Source organism: Archocentrus centrarchus, chromosome 21, assembly GCF_007364275.1.
Source record: "Archocentrus centrarchus isolate MPI-CPG fArcCen1 chromosome 21, fArcCen1, whole genome shotgun sequence".
In the NCBI taxonomy this organism is placed as follows: domain Eukaryota; kingdom Metazoa; phylum Chordata; class Actinopteri; order Cichliformes; family Cichlidae; genus Archocentrus; species Archocentrus centrarchus.
In genome coordinates, this window is record NC_044366.1 from 11,445,741 (window position 1) to 11,469,144 (window position 23,404).

Sequence of the window (23,404 nt, forward strand, 5' to 3'; positions counted from 1 at the left end):
TGTCAAAGTGAATTATAGATCTCGAGAAGAGTTGCAAAAGTCACTATTCTTCTTCTTGCTGTACAGCTTTGTTTTTTATAAAAAGAGATTTTCAGTGTGTCTGACTTGCATCTAACTGATAACACATTCTCTGGAGGCAGAATACAAGAGGAAAGCGCACTGCAGCTGCTTCCCCACCTTCAGGTAATGAAGCTGATTGTGTGCATGTTGTTTGGTGGAAGGGTGCAAATGACCTTCTAGCGAGAAAAATAATTCTGGGTGCTTGCTGAGCTAATATAAAAATGTAAAAGCTGAATTATTTGCATCTAGTTTGATCATTTTTCTAAATGCATTGCTTCCTTGATATGATGGATATGTAAAATGCTTACAGCGCATCACCACAGTTCTGTCAGTGAAAGTGATTGTCACTGGAAGCATTCAAGATGGGTCTGTGTCAGTTGAATCCAACGAAATTGCTCTGAGTTGTATTAATGGAACTCAGTCACAATTTGAGCACCTCGGGACAAGGTCAAAGTCGAGCCCACCACCTTTGAAATTGATTTGACGCTGATTCATCTGCGTGGAGCAAATGTGTGTTAAAAAATGCATGGCTCTTGATATTTTTGTATTATAAATGTTGAAGCCACATTCACCTGTGACACAGAGGGGAAAATATATCCGTCTCCTGGCTTGTAGATAGAAATATAGTAGAGATGCCTCGCGTTTCATTGCAAATGACAAATAAATGTTTCTAATGACAACTGGTTTGTGTTACAGGTGAAAATAAAGTGATTATTGGCAGTTTTCACTCTTTGCAAAAAAGAACTTTGATATTTCTGCTGTTGGTGCCAGTGACTGTTATGTGTGTATATATATATATATATATATATATATATATATAAAGCCTTCAAAAGTTTCACCTGAATAGTCAGCGCAGTCCAAGTGACATTGATCAATGTGTATTGTCCCTAAATAAATAAATAAACACCAAAAGACTGTCCAAACCTCTACAGGCTAGGCAACATCACCCTGACTGCCATTAGGTATTGAGATGAAATCCCGACTGTCAGACCCTACGCTGGTGGAGTGGGTCCTGGGTTCTTCCTGGTGCACGACAATGCCTGGACTCATGTGGTGAGAGTATGCAATGATACCACTGACTGGTCCCCATGCTCGCCTGACCTAAATCCAGTAGAACACCTTTGGGGCGTTGTTTCAGTACATCCAGCGCCACCAGGTTGCACCTCAGAGTGTTCAGGAGCCCAGATTTGGGAGGAGATCCCCCAGGACATCATCCGTTGTCTCATTAGCAGCATGCCCCGATGTTGTAAGGCATACATACAAGCACACGGGGGCCACGCAAACGACTGAGTACCATTTTGAGTTGCTGCAGTGAAATTTTGGCAGAATGAATCAGCCTGCTGCATAATTTTTTTCACTTTGATTTTCAAGGTGTCTTTGAATTCAGCCCTCTGTATGGCATTTTGATCATTTTCATTTCCATTGAATGATGTGGCATCCTTTTGTCCCTCACACATTACCCAGTTAAAATCAGTATAGATACCCAGCAACGCCCCCCCCCCCCCCCCCCCCCCCCCCCCCCGAGATTTGATGTGTTTTCAGTGTGCTCCTCTATTTTATTTATTTTGAGTAGCATATTTACAAGTAAATGTGCATGCTAATTATGTTTAGCCTGTTCATGCTATTGACCTGAAATTATAATTGCTTTTATAAGGTGTTTAATGTTGCCAGGCAACATGACATCATAATATATCATGCATAATTCAGTTTTTGTGGATATAAATAGGATGTTACATGTTGCAAGATGTATCTGTATGCCAAGTTTGGTTGCTCAGCTCCTGACTATGTAGGAGGAGTTAGTGGACAAAGAACCAAACATGCAGAGATTTGTTATATTATAGTGAGATGATGATTATTAGTAGTATTTTTTGTAGTGGTAGTAGCTGTCAGTCTTTTGGGTGTATTTACTTTTTTTTAATCGTTCTCAGTATCATTTAAAATGAGGGCATAATCTCGTGCCTTGAATAAAATGTGCCTCTGGGAACTAAAGACTCAGCCATAGAGTTTGCATTTGTGTTAGCAGTGACTGTCTCATTTATAGCTGTGCATCTAGAGACATTAATTTTTATTTCCAAATGCATGCAGTGCAGATGTTACAACCTGACATTTAACAAAGTTTAAGTAATATTTAATTTCTGTGTTTGTCTTTACTAAGTGGGATCTGCTTTCTTAGTACAAACATTTATACTCTTTGAAGTCATTGAGAGTTCCCTCAAACAGGAGGTTTAGCTTTTTCCATGAAATGTTTCGCTATAAAAATGGCAAAACTTCAGTGGGAGACTCAGTGAAGTTGCTTGAATGTAAATGGACCTGACCATGGAGCTCCGCTGAGGACTATAATTATCTAAAGAAAATTTAATTGAGATTCCAGCATGGGTGAACATATGACTAACATCCCTGGGCTAATTTCACAGTTTAAATAAAGGGGATATTTTCAAATATTTAACTGGAAAGTCACATTTTCACAGGTACTGATGTGATCACATTACAGTCATGTGAGAGCAGAAGTGTCTTTGTTGTTCTCTCAGACTTGGTCAGGTGAGGTGCTATTTACAAAATAGTCTGTCTATGCGCACGCGCTTAAACTCCCAGAATAGAAATCTTATAATGCTTTGGCAGCTCACTGGTTGTCTTTAGCTATAGCATGCTCATAACCAGACACTGAGCAACATATATTAATTCTTTCCTCCTCGCACAATTTGTCAGCCCACTCTGCACATTTTAATCAGCTTTCCTACATGGCCAGAAACTGTGAATTCCCTGCTCACACTGTACAAGTCAATGGGGTAGACACCATGTGGAGTTCCTTCTGCATAAAATGTAGCCTTCTGAACCTTGACTCTAAAACTGATTTACATACAGAACCAGGAAGTCCTGTTTGAGACCGTGGCCATCTGTCCACTTTTTGTGTTGAATGTATCACATCTCTTGGTCTTTGTTGTAACTTTAAAACTAAGTAACGGACCACACAGTTGAAGCAATCACCTCAACCTCCACCATAGCTCAGCCGGGTGGCACAGACTTACTCTGAGGCTTTGGCTGTAAATAACAACAAACAACTTCAGTGTGAATAAACTCCCTGGAAATCAAATGCACATTGACAGTCAGGGCTTTAACCACAGGAAGCCTTCCAATATTCTGAGGCCCTATCACAAGCAAGTTCTTTAACTGACAGTCAGATCCCAGGCAACAAGCCTGGGATTGTCACGACTGTGGGATATACAGAGCCCAACATCAGCTCTTTCTAATCCACGCTGAGCTCTGTGGCCTCTGAAGCAGGATATCAGGAGTGCCTGTTAAGTTCATAGAAAATTAAAACGTAAATCTGAGGCAGCAGCATTATCAACCTGTAAATGTGTCAAGAGCAAAGTAAATTAGCTTGTTAGCAAGATCTTAAATTGATCTCGTGAAAAAAATAAATAAATTTCACATCAATTTCATATTGATTTAATGTATGGAATATAAAAAAAAAAACAAGTGAAATATCCCATAAAAATGTGGCTTTTTTCTTATTCTTTTTTTTTTTTTAATCTTGACTACAGGTTTGTCCTTGACGTTTGGGAACCTCAGATGCTTCCTGGAAGGCATCCTGTGGTCTCTTGATCCCCATTTGGCATAACTGGACTCCACATGCCAAACATCTGGGCAGGTGGCAGCCAGCCACTCTGCTAATAGCAGGCCAGATATCTTGCCTGTCTTTGATGTGCACACAGGGATTACTGTGGTTCTGTGCTCTCACTCTTAATAACCTGGTATAAAAAGAGCACCAAATCATCTGTAATCTTTATCGACCTCCATTGACAAACAAAACGTGCTGCAACAGCAATGATAGATCAGCCTGAGGCACAGAAGGGATAGCGAGACAAGTGAACTAACCAATCAGAGATCAAACAAAAATGTCAAGTGAAGAAGTGATGGAAACCGAAATAACACTGTGGAGTAATATTAGTGATTTATTTCTGAACATGTTTAATATTCGCGACTGAAATGTGACGTTGGTGCTCATTTGTACTTCAATGCTGCTCTGTGTGTGCATGTGGGTGGGTGGGTGGTTAAATGTGCCTGTGGAGTTTTTATTCCAGAATAAAATAAGTAGCAGAAAGTGAGTTTATAATGCCAGAAATGTCACCACCTCAATTGTAATCATGAATTCACTGAAATTAATCATCAACTCTATCAGTGCCCTGCAGGTCCACTGTGCAGAAATATGGTTCTTTTGTCGTGTAAAAAAAAAGGAAAAAAATCTGACTTACTTTGATCAGATGCAGTGAAGGACAGAATCCATGGTCCACCGTTTTAAATTCCTCTTTGATCCGCATGCCCTTTGTTCCATTGCTGCATTATCTCCTTCTTCAACTCAGCCATTTGAGAGGCCAAATTAAACTGGGTGTGTTTAGGTGTACAGTTTAAACCTCTGTGCCTGCCAAACTTCCTTGGGCTCTGGCTTTAGAGCCAGCTTAGTCTAATGGACTGTGAGATCTGCTTTTGACTCAGAACAAGCTCTTTCACCCGAGCAAAAACACTAATCAGACTTGTTTACTTGAATGATTTATGTAGCATGAAAAACTTGAATTCCCATGCTCATAAATGTTACACGGTTGAAAAGGCAGATATTGTTTCACTGTTGCGCACACAAAAGAAGGTTTAGATAAGTGAGGCAGTAAGTAGTAGATGTAAGTGCACTTATTGCACCATCTTGTGAATAAAGCAAGTGTTGCATCTCATTAAGAGTCCCACAACAATAGGCTTGTCACACTGGGGAGCAAAAAAAAATGCCATGTATTTATGACTGTGGCATGCATAAGCCACATTTCATAAAACATGTGCAATCACAAATATTTGTATATGCTCATATAGTTGCTCAGTTATGAATAACTTGTCACAAACTGACATGAGCTAGCAGCTGATATATATTTGCATTGGCATCACTCTCATATCCCTGAAGGGACACCGTATTTTAAATTGATGATTCACGTCAAGAGATAGTAGATCCTGCTTCTCCTTTCCGGAAGTTTCATCAACCCCAACATGTGGCTCCAATCCAGTAGATATCATTTCCCTCGAGTCGCTAGGGAAGAAAAACAACCAAGCAGGTGTCTTGGTTATGATGAATACTAAATAAAAGGTAGGCCAGGGAACCGTGCTGGCATTTCTTCAGTGGCAATTGGGTGGGAGTGTTTGTGTTTTGGAGTGGGTGCCAGAGTCTGAGAGAAGCAGAGTGGCGTGAGATTGAGAGCTTCGGAAATTAAATCATGTGTTAATGACAGAGTTACCTAATTAAACCTGAATATCTAAATGACTGCAGAAAAACAAAGTCGACAGTTAGACAAACGCCTAAGGCGGGACTGTGTGTCGGTGCAGTGCCCAGGGCAGGCTTCTCCTCAGCTTCATCAATTTATAACATACAAAATGACTGATCCGAGCTGTGGGCAATATGAGGTGAAGTGGAAAAGTAAAGCACACTTGGCTCATGTATAGTGGCCAATATGGTCCTTTTCTACCTCGAGAGCACATTACACTTCACGTTCAGTATGACTGTACTCTACTCCCCTATTCTGAGCTTTGTAGTGAAATATAAAGCCTAGAATTTGGAAATCACCTGAGGTCGAAAAATAAACATTGCTTAAGCACAGGTGCCGTTAAACCGTGACAAGGAAGACGCTAAATGACTCGTGACTTTGACAGGACCCATCAAACATGCCAAGTTTCTAGGGGCTTAAACGTGTTTTGACATAAACATCATCAGCTCATTTTGACATGGATACATTTCGAATGGCAATAATTGTTGCCAGGGGAGCACAATTAATAGGTGCTATTTGACTTTTAAAGACAAGAAGTACCTGTTTTTGTTGGACCCAGGCACAGGCTCTAGCAGCAGGAAATGATTCATAATTATACATAAAGACTGATTAGGGACCCATCTCACTGTGGTGATCCAGATAAATTATCTCCCATTATGACAGTACTTTCTAATCACATTTATAAAACAGGGCCTTTATGGTTCCTGGCTATGATGTTAGGGCAGACTGTACTCACAGGAAGCTTTCATGTCTCTGAGAGTGCTGAATGTTGTGGACTGCTCTGTTTGCGAGTTGCTGTATTGTGCTGGAGAGCCTGTCCATTTTCAACCGCTTTTTCAAGAGCATCCCTCACTGCTCCATTAGCTGAGTATGCTTGGATATGTGGAGAATTGCAGAGAGGGGAGAGTGGGGGAAGGTGGCTGAATGCGCCACTCCAGCTTAGGTGCTCAACTAATTTTTGATGCTCTGTCAGAGGCTACCAGAAAGAGGAGGGCAGCAAAGAAAGAGAAGAGATTAGTCAGAACTCCTACACTAATAACTGAAACAAGCCCTGCAGGTTTGCATCAGAGTTCATCATTTAATGTAAGTTTTTTTTAGTCAGAGTGAAGGGCAAAAGATGCAGGCAAAGTACTTAAAATGATCAAGTAAGGTCATTAGATTGTAACATAACCTGCTTCAGTGTTTGATGATGAAGACAGCAGGTAATCTAAAATCTTACAAACTTCTTTTATTAAGCATTCATTTGCATTTCTTTATGGAACTTGTCACATTTAGAAAACATGCTATTCTACCAAACCTTGGAGTAAGCGCGACCATGATGACTGAGCAGTGTTTACCTCACTTGAATGACTGTATTAAACTACCATTGAGACCTCAGCACTCAGTTGTGTAATGAAGGTTGGAATTGATACACAATAACTGTAATGTGTTGAATTGCTAGCGAGAACCGTGTCTCTGGTGGCGCGTTTAGAGACCGACATTGAGATGGAGGTTAATGATGCAAAACTTGTGCGTCTCACATACCACAGCACTGTTTGGGCTTCATGTCTGAGCTTTGACTCTGTTTATTCAAGCTGCGATACTCCCATATATATCTGAAAGGGGGGGCTTGTGATAGGGCCAGATTTGTATTTACTCCCCACTGTATGAACGTAGAGATCTCAAAGCGCTGACCCTCGATAAAAGTAATCCGTTTGACATTTGATTGAGGATTATATATGAATTATACAGCTTAACCATGGCATGTGTGAAGAAGAAAGGTTTAGCAATGAGTTCTTATCCCTCAGTTTTCTACAAATCACTATAATTTTTCTTTCCTAATCTTGAGCTATGTTTAGAATTTCTGCAACCTTGCGATTAGCCTTGGTCATGGCTTCTGAAGTCTCTTTAAGGTTTTGCTCCAGCAGTGAGAATGTATTCCCATCACACGGGCTGCATTTTAAAGGAAATTTTATGTTGGTTTTGGGATAAATTAAAAAAAAGAACACTGAGCTAAAATGTGCCAGTGTCATGCATTGAAATAGCAATACATGACAATGATACTGAAGCATATGGATCTTTTATTTCCTCAACTCTATGGTCATATGCAGTATTGTGCAAAGGTTTTGAGCCAGCCCTCATTTCATTATATTTTGCTGTTGTGTGTAGACACAACACTGGTTCATCCCTTCAGTTAGGTGCCTTTATTTTGTGCTTGAATAATTTGCAGTTCAGTGTTGAGTGGCTTAACAAAAAAAAAAAAAGAAAAGGAAAAGAAATGTATATATATTCCTCTGAAAATAGTCATGTAGAAGGACCAGACTGATGAGGGAAAAAGCAACCAGTGTCCAAAGAAAAACGTTGAAAGACCTCCAGAAAGCCTGGAAAACTATTGTTCAGGACCACATTTACAAATTACAAGGAAGTCTGGCTCCTTGGAAGCAAAATATAAAGAAAAGAGGGTGGCTCAAGACTTTTGCACAGTACTATAATTATTGTTCTTGTAGCTGGCTGCACTGTGGTGAAAGGTCTTTTTTGGGCTATCATGACAAACTCTAGGAAATTGTACAACAGCATCAAGAGCAAACAGGTGCACTCCTACTGAATTTCAGTGGGATGTTCTGGACAAAAAAAATTGCACATCAGCCTGTAGTACTGGCTGTTACTGAATTAACCCCAAATTAGAAAAGAACAAGACGACAACAAAATTTTCTTTCTGCTGTTCTTGACCTGAGAATTGCTTCCTTTTTCTCCCTTTTTGGGAAAATACAGAAAGCCCACCACAAAAATCACATAAACATTTTTTTTCCCCAGCAGTGAAAGACGGCAGCTGAAAACTGCTGTGAATAAATGATAAATCTCCTTTTCTGTATCTCTGAGTCATTTAAAAGTAGATCACATGCAACTTAGAGATATGTCACTACCCTTTACTACTTTTTTCACTACTTTTCCAATGAGGCTGGTGGCAATGATTCTGTCTGTAGTGAAAGTGGGAGAGGAAAACAGTCACTTCATAGAAAAGTTTTATGTCGGAAGTCCAAAAGGAACAAATGGGATGCTGCAAAAAATGTGGTTGCTGGCTTTGTGCCCTGTACTTAAAGGCTATGTTCACTCTGTAAATTGTTTTATTTTTTTGAAGACTCATTCCTCACATTCTTCTTTGCTCTTCTGTGTTCAGAAGGAGCCTTGAGAACACATTGCATTTTTAGTCTGCCTTCTGATGGCTGTTTACAACAACTGTTTTAAAAGAGCTGAGTGGCATCCACAAAGGCTTTTTAAATCAGCTCTGTGACTTTACCCTTTGACTGTTAGAAAACATCACAACATTTGTGAGAAGGTGATAAAATATGAACCGTTTGTTGTTCTTGTGCTGCTCCAACATGTGAGTTGTGTTGGTTGAAATAAAAGGATTTTTTTCCTCGCTGTGTACATAGACTGTAAATTATTGAAACATAATTTTATAGTCAGCTTACACTGAAATTATTTTTGCTTCTTGGCTTTTAAGCATCCTCCACAAATTTAAATAGGGTTGAGTTCAGGGCTTTGGGAAAACCATTCCAGAAGCTTAAGGCTTTATCCATTCCAAAACCAATTTTGATTTATGCTTGGGATCATTGTCCTGTTGGAACGCCCAACTGTGTCTAAGTTTCAGCTGTTGATTTGAGGTGAAGTTGAAGAATTTGGAGGTAGTCCACCTTCTTTGTTAGTCCATCCACACCCAGCGCACGATGGTACCACTACCATGCTTGACAGCTGATACAGCGGTCTTCGGTTTGAAAATCTCACGTTTACTCCTCCAAACATACCTCTTGTCATTATGGTCCAATAGCTCAATCTTTTCAATCTTTTTCTCACCTGACCATAAATCTGTTTTCTAGAAGGCATTTAGTTTGTCCATGTGGGAAAATGTGGGCAAATTTCAGTCAATCTTGAAGGTGTGAATTTTGGAGGAGGGGCCTCTTTATTGGTTGGCACCCTCACAGTCCATGGAACAATACCATGGACAGTGGTGCTGGTGTTCCAGCAGTTTCCACGTCATGACTGGTTTGATTGTTCTTGAACATCGCATTCAAGTTCCTCTCAGCTCAGCGTAATAGTTTGAATCCTCTTCCAGACCTCAGCAAAGTGGTGACACATCTGAATAACTTGTACTTATGTGCAGTTGTTTGTACTGACGATCTTGGAATCTGTAGTTGTTTGGAAATGGCTCCAACAGACCCACCCAACTTGTATAAACCAAAAATTCTTCTTAGTTTTTCACTGAGATCCTTGAACTTTCCCATTGTTCTGAGTATTGGTCAATCCAATGAGTGCTGTCAAACAAATCCTTTTTATGCTGGCAAAGAGACACTACCAGCTGTAGTCAATCATGATCACTAAAGAGACATCAATAGCCCTTGGTATTATCAAGTTAAAATACACTGTAGATCCTTCAGTACCACTTATTAAAATATTTAAGTGAATGTATGCATATATTTCAGCCTGTATGTTTGTATACTTTTGACCCCGAGTGGATTAGCGAAAATCAAATAAATAGTTTGTTTGAAGTCATTAAAGATGTATGCTGTACAATCATTTCACCCTGGAAAAAGAACAGTTCAAAGAAATCATTAAAAGCCCAAAATTGCCATGACATTCATGCCTGTGATCGCTATATATATATATATATATATATATATATATATATATATATATATATATATATATATATATATATATATATATATATATAAACTTCTGACAACAATATCTTGGCCTAAAAAAGTTGATAATATACAAAATAACTGGGTAAAAGAGAAAGATTTTGCAGTGAACTGGCAGCTCTGTTGCATATATCACTGTTCCTGAAAAAACATTTTGAAATATCATGTAAATATTCGGTTTATGTCATACTGTGATCCAAGTCTTTCTGCTGCGAAGTTGTAATGAAGCCATTAAATCAAGGATCGCTCTGTCTCGACCTTAAACCTTCGTGAGCCAGCCTTAATGGTTTTCAACTGCCAATCAGCACTCTGGCATATTCTACCACCCCTGCGTAAATGAATTCAAATCCTCCTTCCTCGTACTCAGAGAGCCACCTGATGACACGCAGCCTGCCTGGAAATGGATGTCCTCTGGAGAAGCACTGAAGTGACTCCTGTGGGTTATTTAAAAGGAAAAGTTGGGACTGTCAGATCACAGTCATAAAGAGGGTGTTTAAGGGTTTAGCCCACCAGGGCTTATGAATTACATGGTAAGGGGTTGGTCTCTTAATGCATTTAGCATGGAGAGACAGAGACAGAAACAAGGCACTCTGGGAGGAAAAACACTGGAAAAAGACACATAATGAATTGACATTCAAAGCAGATGCATTATAATTGGTGAGATACAGTATAAGCAAATGACATGATGACAGGCATCTTTACAAACTATGTTGAAACTTCATCTTAATGGATTCATACTTTTACTGTCTAGTCTAGTCAAACTGAGCCAGCTTTATTCATGCTGCCAAAAAAAAAACAGATTTGTTTCAAACCCTTTACAGTGTGAACATAAGAAACACACTATCTTAGAGAGAAAAGAAAACACAAAATCCACCTTTAACGGAAAACCTTTGAAAGAGAAGCGTCCCTCTTGTGCTGGATGGACAATAGATGTTACATATATAGACAGAAATAGTTGATCCCAAGGGTAAATATAGGGATAGGACCCTTTGTTCTTCCTGCTGTCTTTGTACTATGAATGTATTCTCTTAAGTGCCTATCATGTATAGTGCGCGCAGCAGGCTCCACATGGCAGCTTTATTATATTTTGCACAGAGACCCAGAAACGAGCCATTACTAATGTTCTGTAAAGCTGTCCATCTCCAGGTTTGGGTTAGTTTGGCTGAAAACAAGTTTATGTAGAGTATACGCAAGATGTGATATTTGTGGAAAGACTTTTTTTTTTAATCACTGTTGTGCTCCTGTACGATGAAGTCATAAAAACTCTGAGCGTACTTAACTTTATATAAGTATAAGGTTTGTGGGACCCAAGGAAGAATACGGCTCACGTTGCCCAGCTGATAATTCATCTTTGAATAGTAGAATTATGACACAAAGAAACAAGTTTAGGTTTGCGCTTAGACATAACTGACAGGATAATGCAGAAACTGAGCTCATGTTTTGATCAATTTTTCATTACCATCTAAAACACTGTCACATAAAGTGAAGCTGTTTTAGATATTTTGAACACTGCTGCATTGAGTGCTGCAAAATTTAGCTCTTGAGCTACTCAGAGGAATACAATGCTTCTTTTCATCTGGTTTGTAACTACAATGCCGCTGCACTGTTTCAGCTTGTCAACAGCAGTGCCAAGTCCCCACTTGGGATTTGCTCAAGTCAGTCCTGTTACCTTTACTAAATTTGGTGCAAGATTTAACAAGAGAAAAATGCTCCATCAATCAAGTTGGGGATGCAGGAAGAGGAGTCGGAGGCGGGGGAAGAGTAGAAACTGAGAAATAAACCAGTGGAAGCTCTGCCAACATCCATTTCCTGGGTGAGATGATGGGAAAACTTTCTCATATTCTCTGGGGATATCATTTGTGAACACACGGCGTCCTCCAGAGCCTGAAGTTTTAGAGCGTAACCTAGACACTTGGTCGGGGTGTTTTGAGCATTTCTGAAGTGAAATCCTCCTTTGCCTCTGTTGCTTGCTCCATCAGATAAAGACTGCCAGTTGAGGCTTAAGTGTGTCAATGAACCTCGGTGGGGGCGGGGAATCAATGATAAGTGCAGCTTACCTCCTCAGCCACGCCGCACCAGCCAAACAGAGATTAAACCATTTCAGCTTAATAGCACATGTCAGTCAAAAGTCACACTTGAATACTTGAACCCTCTCTCCTACGGGCCTCCGCCCATGCTTTGCCACGTCCCATTATCTAATCACACCAGCTGAAAAGATGCGGCAATTTACAAAAATGCATAGTGGCTGTCAGAACTAACAGAAAAACCGTTTATACCACAACAGAGCATGAGCCGAGATCTGTAATTGTCGAAAAATTGTCTGACTCGTCAACCAAGATGCACTTTGAAGGTAACCATTTGAAATTCATTTAAAAACACACACACACTCAGTGCAAACTAACATGTACAAAGAGCCAGATCAAAGGCCCCGAGGTCTATTACTGCATAAAATGCAGCTGTCCTTCTAAACAGCTTTTGTAAACAGTACTCATTTCTTGCTCTAATCACTGTTGTGGACATTGCAAAATTGCCAACTGTTCCAGGGAATTACTTGACTGAACCCCATAACCATGGCTTTGATTTGTTGTTCAACCATCTCAAATGTGGGTACACCCTGTGGTCTGTAAATGAGAGCTTGTGTTGTTCCACCAGTGTCCCTTATTTAGACATCACAGCACTCATTAGGTGGATCAAGCTGATATCAAAGTCAGAACATAGAGATCTATGTTTTTGTGAATGCAGGGACTGTCATAGTGTGTCTTTAATGATATGTCTGCTGCCTGTTCAGCTCAATTGTTATTTCACTGTCATTTCTGCAGTGCCTTCTCTGTTGACCTCTCCTGCCATGTGATTTCCTAAGCTGGAATACTTTCATCACTGTCCTCTTTTATGTGATGTTTGGACAAAATGAATTCAATAGATTACTTTTTTGCACTATGATAAAAGTGTGTGTGTGAATATATATATATATATATATATATATATATATATATATATATATATATATATATATATATATATATAAAGCTTGTGTGACCAATGACATTTTCATCAGCTGTGCGAGCTATTTAATTTAAGAGCAGCTGCATCGGTTGGTGGGAAATGCTTCTTTTAAATATTTCTAGCTGGCTTTTCTTTTCTTTTCTTTTTTTTTAAGATGCTACTTCAAAACATTATTTAATTGTTTGCTACATATGTAATATTGTGCTCAAGCTAAAAGTGACAGGTTATGGGCAAAATGTCAGCATCTTAACTACTATAGACTATATATCAAAATGAATATAGCCAACCTTGACGTAAACCAGTGGTTTGTGGTGGTTTTACTGCCTTCACTTGGGCAGCTTGTTCATTTCCATGGTTATCTTTAAAAAAAAAATGCCATTAACTGAAAAACTGAAAGACCAGCTGAATGTATTTTAGTACCTCTGAGTGCTGAAAAAGTGAGGGGTAGATCTCAGTGAGAACCAAAAGTCACTGCATGCTCATAAGCTATCAACCTATAAGTCACAAGGTAGCCACCTTAAGCATACCTTACTTCTATTTTACTTTAAATGAGACCCTGATTTACTAAATGGACATCATGTGGTATTAAATAAGACTTGAAAGTATATAATAAGAAGCCATATTGTTCAAGAAAATATTTACTGAAATCATAAGTGAGAACCAGACATCTTCTCATTAATTTCTTTATAATTGGACATCTTTTTGCAATCTGATGAGTCCACCTCCTTCTATTAAAAAAAATGTAAGTTTAAAGCACTTGGCTTCAGTTTTAATAAATAGCTTATTAACTCTTCATATTTGATGCCTCCACAGTTTGCTCTTTGTCTATTTGGACCTGGGCCAAGAATTCCCTCATATTAAGTTTCTATACCAAATTTTGAACTACAAATATATTTAGAATGCAGTTTTAGCCTACCTGACGTTACTAAATGGATGATTAATACTTAAAGCAGGGAGAGTGTATTATTTTAGGATTTTTAACACTCATTTGTGGAGAAAACCATCTGTGATTACACAATATCATGTCCCATTTTACCTGAGACATGAAAACATAAGAGTCATAGTGATTTAAATATATTTTATTGAAAATAAAATATATTTAATATATTTCATTTAGTTTAATCGTGGTTAACGCAGAATAAATTTACTCTAATTTGTTGTATTATTTTAAATTATTTTATTATTCTATATTACATTGTGGGTGCTTGTTCTTGTGCTTGTATGTTCATATGCACTGTAATGTTTTTGCATTTATACAGCACTTTCTGGTCTTAATGACCACTCAAAGTGCTTTTAACTAGAAGTCACACGTTAACCATACATTCATACAGCAACATATTCTATACACTTGAAGCACTTTATCTACCTCACTTCCACGGTCAATTTTGAATCACCTATTAACATAACATGCATGTCTTTGGATTGTGGTAGTAAACTGGAGTACCAGAGGAAACCCACACAGACACACGGACATGGCATGTACAATTTCACAGTTTTAAGATTCTCTAAAACCACAATTTTCCTTGATTTGACCCACACTGGTGGATCTAAAATCCATCTAAATAGTTACAGCATCAGTGTAAAGAAATTGAAGACTCTCCACAACAGTGTAAAGATTTTTTTCATTTGTGCATTTTGGGCCATTTTATGAAATGTCATCAAATTTCAGGCTAAAAGAATTTTACTGCTGTTAAATGGGAAAACAGATATGTAAGGCTTAAGTAAAAAGGTAAGATCAGACTGCATGTAACAAATAACCCAGGACACACGTTAGTCTTAATTTCTTACATTTACTCTCACTTTAAATGGATAAATCCCCCAGATCTTTTTTTCTCATATTTTTTCTTGTATTTTTGGCTTTGGAGAGGCCAAAAGTTAGCCATCCTCAGCTCTCTTCAAATGCAGTGTCTCACTCTGGTTATAGCTTGACATGCTCTACTTCAATGTGTGAAGAAATCCAAAAGCTGGACACCTGCCATACCTTGTAACTGTGTCTAAGCTATGATTGTATCATCATTGTTCAGATGAGGGACTCAGCTTTTTGAGCAATAAACTGCCCTTAGAATCAAACCTTAATCCGTGTCTGTGAAAGGCTCCCAACCCTGTATTGTGGATTTTGGTAGTGCTGCTACAGTCCCATTTTGTTTGCATGTGGATCACGGATTGTGCCTTTAAAACTTGGTGGAGATAACAGTTAAATGACTAGTAAGAATGATATTTTCTGCGGTGCAGCAGTTTAGATGAGAGGTATAAACAAAGAGATGATGTGTTCCCCACTGAGACAGCTCCCCTGATAGGTGGCGGTGTGATCGCTTATTTAAAGCAGCCTCTCTCTTATTGTCTTTTGTTTTCTTTTGAAGAGGGATTAAAGAATCTCTTATGCCATTTGATATTTCAGTGGGATGGTGCTACTACCGAGCAGCATTGTGCAGGCTTTGTGTGGTGGGTGTTGGAAATTGATTCAAATACTGCTTATCAAAATCCAAGAGGGACTGAGCCAGCACTGCATCCAAAGGTTTGTGGGTAATATTCAGCAACTTGTCCAGGCAGAGATGCAGTTTGTTTATGTTTCGCTCCATATCTCTGATTACATTTCAGTGCGCCTGTATGAGCGTGTCACATGCGGGATGTGGACTTTGTCATGCTTATGGAGATGTTCATGATATGAATCTGTTCTCTCCTAGGTGTACACCCGATATGGGAAATGCTACACTTTTAATGGCAACAAGACTACATCCAGGAAAACCAAGCAGGGCGGAATGGGAAATGGGCTGGAGATCATGTTGGATATTCAGCAGGATGAGTATCTGCCAATCTGGAGAGAGACAAGTAAGCTTCAGAACTATTTGTCCATTGTAATCCCATCCTGTGTAATGTCATGCCATACCTCTGCAGCAGTTTAAATCAATAACATCCCATATCTATTTGTCTTGGTCATGTGCTGTAAATAATGCATCTTTTGATTGTTTTGCTGCACCTGGAAATGTGACTTGTAAAAGGGAATTCTGAAACACAATGCACTTCCTCAGATTTGTGTTTGTATTGTAGTTGTCACATACAATTAATCCCTACTGGCCTATTTTTTAAACATGACTGATAAATGATATGCAGTTAGCATCAAACTGAGCCCTAGCTGTCAGATGAGGCAGCCATCTGAAATTCCCTTGTACTTTCCCTTCGTAACGATCCGTGCTCTGTTTCATCCTGATGAGAAGATGAGACATCCCTGGAGGCCGGCATCCGCGTTCAGATCCACAGTCAAGATGAGCCTCCCTACATCCACCAGCTGGGTTTCGGTGTCTCTCCGGGTTTCCAGACCTTTGTTTCCTGTCAGGAGCAGAGGGTAGGTCGTTTTCATCTTAGCACACCATCCCTGCACCCCCCCTGACCCCCATCACCACCCACCACCAGATTACTGTTCTCCCAGCAACCCCGGTGGCTCAGACTGGGTCTAATAAATCTTTGTGTGCTTAGCTGACCTACCTGCCACAGCCCTGGGGGAACTGCCGCTCCACCAGCAAAGAGAAGTTCCCAGGATATGACACATACAGCATCAGTGCCTGTCGCCTGCTCTGCGAGACCAACGAGGTCTTACGAGTGTGCAAATGCAGAATGGTGCACATGCCCGGTAAGATCAGCCCCTGCGTTATCTTTAAGCAGAGCATGTGTCATGGGGAAAGAGAATTGCGCGCATCAGTACAAAAGCACCCATTTAGTAATTCATTCTCTTACATGTTTGTTTAAAGTACCAAAAGCTGAAAAACTGTGAAACATAATGATTAAAAGTGTGACTGGAACTTAAAATAGGAATTCAAGGTTATGAAATGGCACACAAAAACAAATCTTACATTGGGAAATTTAGGTGAAAAAAATACTAATCAGAGTTGATATTTCAAGTATTTCCCTCTGTTTTTAAAATTATTGGCCTTGTTGGCCTGGTGTAATTGAAAAGCCAGCCAGTCCAGTATTGCGTGAGATTTGATGACCCATTGTGCAAAACAAGTCATCATTTTTTTGGCCCACTTGAATCACTCCAGCATAGATATAATTTGGACTGCCACATGCCTGACCTTGATGCTTGATATCTGGAGTGGGATGCTCTTCTCTGCTGCCAGCTCTTTGGCTACAGGCACGTCAGACAAAAGTCTCAATGAGGTTTGGATCCTTTTGCTCATCCATCTCCATCTGTCCAGGAATTGTTCTGTTGTCCTCCCACGGCTATTATTAATTATGATTGATTATTATTACTGGTCTTGGTTGTGTTTAGTTTCTGCTGTTAGTTGGCTCACAAACTGCCCTTAGTACTGCTGCCTGTATTGGATTATTTGGTCATTTACTTACATCATGACGTATTGCCTAAGGAGCACATATCTAATTTAAACTCAGTCTTGACTTTCATGAAGCACAAAATAAAATAAGGCTGTGTTGTTTTTTTCTGTATTCTGTTGTTAGGAGTCAAAATTAAAGAAAAGACAAAACATTCCTGAGTGGGCACTTTTTATGTCACTGATAAATGGCTGAAATTAGAACTACTGATAGTGTTTTAATTCAGTGTTAGTGATTATGTGAGATATTACCTATGCAATTTTCTTTGCTTAAAAGAAAAGAACCTATAACATTTAGCTAAAACTCACTATTTTTATTAGTTTTTAACTTTATTTATTTTTTAACCAGTTTGATTGTAGTAAACTAGCTTTCTGTCTGGGTTAGGGATGTTACAGCACCATAAGCCACTTTACAGTATGTGGCACTTTGATTTCACACATCAAATGAGCTGCAACAGAGAATTTCTAGCACCCACCTGATAGCAGTCACCCTCGTACTGAACAACCAGCTTCTTCATATACACATGTAAAGGTTTCTGTTTTGATTTGATTGGAAAAGGATGCAATCCTTAACCGACTAATTGTCCAACATTAGCAAAATGGACTGGACTTCCAGTTAAGAGAAAACCAAAGGGCCACCATTTTTTTACATTATGGTTAGGACATATAATCTGTGCTATTTCTTTTCTGAACTTTTATTTTCATGGAAAAGGAGGTGAAAATAGGGATTTTAAGCATTTAGCTCATATTCACTGTGGACTATCTCATAAGCAGCCCCTGTGTGAATTGCAGACAGTTTCTGTTGAATGAGATTAATAGAAAATGGGATGGTTTTCCTAAGATTGCCTCTTTTAGAACTAAGCACAAGCACAGATTATGATTATGGGAACAATATTAGCTTTTCCTTTGTGTGGTTACAAACCAATTTGGACACAATGATGGCTCTATGTTTAAAGTAACCACCAAAATTATTATCCTGATACAATCTGTGCACCTAATGAAGTTCAATCTATTTATCTTCTTGGCTGTTTCATTCAAAACTATGAATATAAAAACATTTTATGGCACTGGAGGAAAAGCAGACCATGAATGGCTGTACAAAATCTAAAATTTGTTGAGACATGGTACCAAAATATGTCTGGTAGGAAACTGAGAACACTGGTTGATATTATGCCACCATTTAAGCAGTTTTCTCCCTTCGATGCAAGGATATGTTATAGAGTGGCGTACGACAAACACAAACTGAGATCTCTGGACTCATTCGGTGTGTGCGTCATCATGGCTAGAGAGCAGGAAGTAACAGAGCTGAGTCACTGGATGCAGACTGTTTGATGTGTCTCCATGCTGAGAGTGGTAACATTTAAAGTTAAGACAAGAAACTTGTCATGTTTTTTTTTTTTTTTTCATTTCCACTTTTGCAAAGTGCAGCTGACATTCAAAACCGGTTAAATAAATATGAGACAGCTGATTTGAGGTAATCTGATTTATCACGTTTCTGACAGAACGACGCTATGAAGTCTAAATGGTGTGGTTATCGGCTCACACATTTACATAGCAGTCACACATTTTAATCTTGGATTTGCAGGCTGCAATGGCAAGACCAAAGTGGTCTGATCTCAATAGAGATTGTGTGCCTTAAAGGAACTTGCTATGTCATGATTTGGGAGAAACCTAGTTAAAACTGCTCCAGAAACATTTTACATTTACAATACACTCTCTGTACTCTTCTCCTTGGTCTCACGCACCTGAAAATCCAGCAGATGTCCAATGCAATTGAGAACAAGTAAAAACATGGAAACAAACAGATGTTTGGAGAAGTAGCTACAGATGACTGTGATATAACAACACTGTGAGAAAACAGGTTTTTCAATTATTTATTGGATGCAGTATTCTCCTGATGGAAAAGTAAGAATAGAAGCTAGTGTTGCACACAGCTTTTTAAGCTTTTTCTTTAAAAAAAAAAAAAAAATTCAATAGGATTCCAATCAGGCCTTTTTTTTTTAAATATGAGCCTTAAACACTACAAGCTCCCCAGCTCCTGAGGCAGTAAAGTAACCCCCAAACCAAAACATTTCCACTACCAGGCTTCACAGCTGGTCTGAGGTTCTGAACTCTTTTGGTCCCTGCTAAAAATATCTCCTGTCTTTGTGGCCAAAGCAGCTCTATCTTTGAATCGTTTCTCTGCCGCGCAGGCCTGTTATTTGCTTATATGTTCATTGACAAAAGCCTTTTCCTGGCATTCCTCCCAGATACCCAGATTCATTTCAGGTTTAATTTGTGGAATATGTGGTTGTAGACACACGCACTGACACCAGCAGCTGCAGGAGTTCCCTTTGATGACGTTTTGTGGTTCTTAGACAGTCCTGGATAAATCATTTGAAATCTCCACAGTTTGGTGATGATTTTTATTACACTAGAGTTTCAAATGCCACACTCAGCCTTTTTTTTTTTTTCCGAAGGCCTTGGAGAGCTCTTTAGATCTTGGCATGATGACACTGCACACATCATTGGCAAAAATAACACCAGACTGTCAATGTCAGAGGTTTCAATAAGACAGGTTGTACCTGTCACTCTCTGAGGTGGATCTAAAGCTTGGCACCAAATCTGGAGCCCCTAATTTAAGTTACATGCAGGGTGCTCACTTTTCTCACGTGGTTGTTTTATTTATTTAGACAGTCATGAAAATTACAATGTTAATTTAATGTGTGAGTTATCATTATAAATCACCCTTTACAATGTTAAATGTGCAGCCATCCAAATATGTAAAAAAAATCACTTACATTTTTAAACTGTCAGAAATATAGCCTACATTGCAGCAATTTTTTAAATGACTGACAAAAGAAAAGGACTGTCAGAAATGGGAAATCTTTGAATCGATGAACAGAAAGGATGGAGCAGAGGTGCTTAGAGAGCAGCAGAATCACTTTGCTTTCTGTGATGATGTATCACATCAGATATGATATTTATTATGTCAGATATAATAAATGTGGAAGCCTTTCCAGGCCATTTGCTCTCAGAAGAAGCAGGAGAGGGCTTTGGAAAGCTAGCGGGTAGCTCACATTAGTTCACTGCACTTATCAATAATGAATAAAATTTATTGTTGCATATCAAATGAAATTCAGAGGCTGCTGGTTCAACAGCTCACTGAGGGAAGATGAGGCCATCCGGTGAACTCACAGTGCTGTCTCACTGAAAAATAAAAGAACATGGCCACCAATTGTTGAATTTTGATGTGGATTGAGCCAACTCATGGCCATTTATAAACCTCACGACTCTTGGACTGTGAGCCATAGAAGCAAAATTGTGTTTTCCCAGATTTGTTTGATTCTGTGTTAATATTTCAGTGTCTCAGTCCATTTCTATATTTAGATGACCACCCAAAAAAAAGCTATTAAGTTGTTCTTGATGTGACGACAGCGCACAGGGACACTTGCACATGCATTGCTTTTGCATTCGAAAAGTCTAAAAAAATAAAATACACAAGGCAGTTTAAAGAATGTTTAATATTGAATAATATTTAATGACTCCTTCAGAATTCTGCTCTTTGAAAAGCAAGGCATATGCAGAAAAAAGTGTAAAAGTGTGTTAAAAGAAACTCCTCAGATCATCAGATGTAATTTGACTTTGTGTTAACGAACATTTCTTAGCCACTGGGACGGAGAATTCCACAAAACATTAACCCCATGAACATTTCACAGACAGACAAACACACCTCTGCCAATTAATTGTGCTGCTGATGAATACCTGTCATTAATGGCCTGGGCAGCATGTTTTTCTGCCAGGAAGTGACTCATTGATTGGTTTTTAAAGACTTTCTAAATATGCCTTGCGGGTGGAGCCAGCATGCTCCATTTCTCAGTGCAATCAAGGACAGACTTCCAAGATGGCCCAGACTCTGAGGATGGAAGTCATCCTTTGTGTGCCTGCCTTCATTTGGAGATGAATGATAAGCTGTGGAGTGTTGTTCACAGCCACGCTTCCTCATTGCAGCAGACACGGGTCACTGATCATTTTGTTTCTGATTGATCAGACTCATTTTCTGTTCTCCTTTGCAGGAACTGCAGATATCTGCCCTCCCAGTAAAATCAACTGTGTTGACAAAGCGCTTGGTAAGAAACAATCTCCCTTCATTTCTTTTCTCATTACAATAGACTCCCCCGAAGGGAAATGGAAACACAATCAGTAAATATGATAAGGATTTTTTTTCCTGTATTACAAATACCTGGAGGTAGACTGGGTGTTTTGAAATGACTTTTCCTCATTGTGATTTAGTCACTTTAGAGCTTGATGACTGTTCTGCTTCCATTGTTGAACTCTTAATATGAAACCCTTCATTCCTGCATATCTGCACCCCTCAGCCTTGACTCTGACCTCCCAGCAGACACAGAACCTTGATTTCAAAGGCATTCCAGTAAAAGAAAGGTTTTTTTTTTTTTTTTTTTTTTTTTTTTGGCATAGCAGACATAAGTACAATTATCATGTATCAGCCAAATAAGCCAGAAATTTAATTAAGTCTCTCTTCACTGAACTCATACCCTGCTTAAAACATGGCTGAATTAAATCTTAGATATATCTTACAAGAATGGACCACATTCATGGGGGTCATATTCCTGAATCAGACAGTACTAATAGAGTCAGCCCCCATGAAAGGTAATACATCGAGATGTAATTTATATATTTATATTGTAAAGATGTTTTGTTCCCACATCAGACAAATGATGTATGCCACCATGCTCCTGCATACAAATAACCTAATTGTTTGAGTTATAAAATTCATAAATCATCAAATTATAATTACTGCTTTCAGTGCTCTCTGTACCCGGTTTTGTCTGGACTGAATGCATTTAGAATTTAAAGAGACAGATTGGGAAAAGCCATTTGCTGTCCTGCGTACACTGTGTTGCTTTAGAGTCAGGACCATAAAAACATATTTGCCAGTGTGCAAGCATTTCATACCTGCATGTTAATTGGGTGTAATGTGTAAAGTCCTTAGTAGCCCTTCTTCACCATTTATTCTCTAAGTGGCTATTGCCATAGGATTACTGTAAACACCACTACTTTAGACTAACCACTACCTTAGATTAGACTATCAATAGAATAAATTTGTTAAGATGTTCAAACAAATATTGGTGTGTTAATGTCATGTGGTTTGTTTCTATTATGACTGCTAGATAACTTAGTAAAAATGGACACAAGCTTGCATTTCATTGCACATTTTAATTATCGAATAATTCTGCAAAACCTTAAGTATACATTTATATCCCCACTTCCAAAAAAGTTGGGATTTTGTGTAAAATAAAAACAAATCACAATTATTTGCAAATCTCAAAAATCCATATTTTACTCACAGTAGAACATAGAGAAGACAGTAAATGTTTAAACTGAGGAAATTATTGGGTATACAAAGAGCAGAGGCAGTTTCTCATAAGTAAACATGGTTCACCTATCTGCAAAAAATTGTGTCTGTCTCATCATCTACAGTACATAATATCATAAAAAGATTCCAGGAATCTGGAGAAATATCTGTGCGCAAAGGAACAAGGCCAAAAATCAATATTGGGCGTAGCACTGCATTAAAAGCAGACATGATTCTGCCATGGAAATCACTGCACGGGCTCGGAAACACTTCCAAAAACCATTGTCTGTGAACATAGTTTGCTGCGACTTCCACAAATGCAAGTTAATGCTCTATCATTCAAAGAAGAACCCATATGTGAGCATGGCCAGAAATGATCTCATTTTCTCTGGACCAAAGCTCATTTAAGATGGACTGAGGGAAAGCGCAAAACTGTGACCAGACAAACTGAAATTTTTAATTATTTTTGGAAAACATGGACGTTGTATTTGCTCAGACATCTGCATATTTGGTGGTATGGGAGTGCATTAGTGCCTGTGGAATTGGCAGCTTGCACATCTTGAAAGGCACCATCAGTGCTGAAAGGTGTATACAGGTTTTAAAGCAACATATGCTCCCAATCAGATGACATCTTTTTCAGGGATCTTACATATTTCAGCAAGACAATATTAAACTGCA

The 23,404-nt window shown here is 38.8% G+C and overlaps 1 protein-coding gene across 1 annotated transcript in view; it reads left to right on the forward strand.

Annotated features, from left to right (window-relative positions):
- The window catches only part of asic4a (acid-sensing (proton-gated) ion channel family member 4a), a 102,098-nt gene that overhangs the window by 69,672 nt on the left and 9,022 nt on the right, over positions 1-23,404 (forward strand). The window contains exons 2-5 of the mRNA XM_030758102.1: positions 15,730-15,874; positions 16,261-16,388; positions 16,520-16,673; positions 21,426-21,479. Coding sequence (XP_030613962.1) covers positions 15,730-15,874; positions 16,261-16,388; positions 16,520-16,673; positions 21,426-21,479 — 481 coding nt within the window. The remainder of the gene's footprint in view (positions 1-15,729; positions 15,875-16,260; positions 16,389-16,519; positions 16,674-21,425; positions 21,480-23,404) is intronic.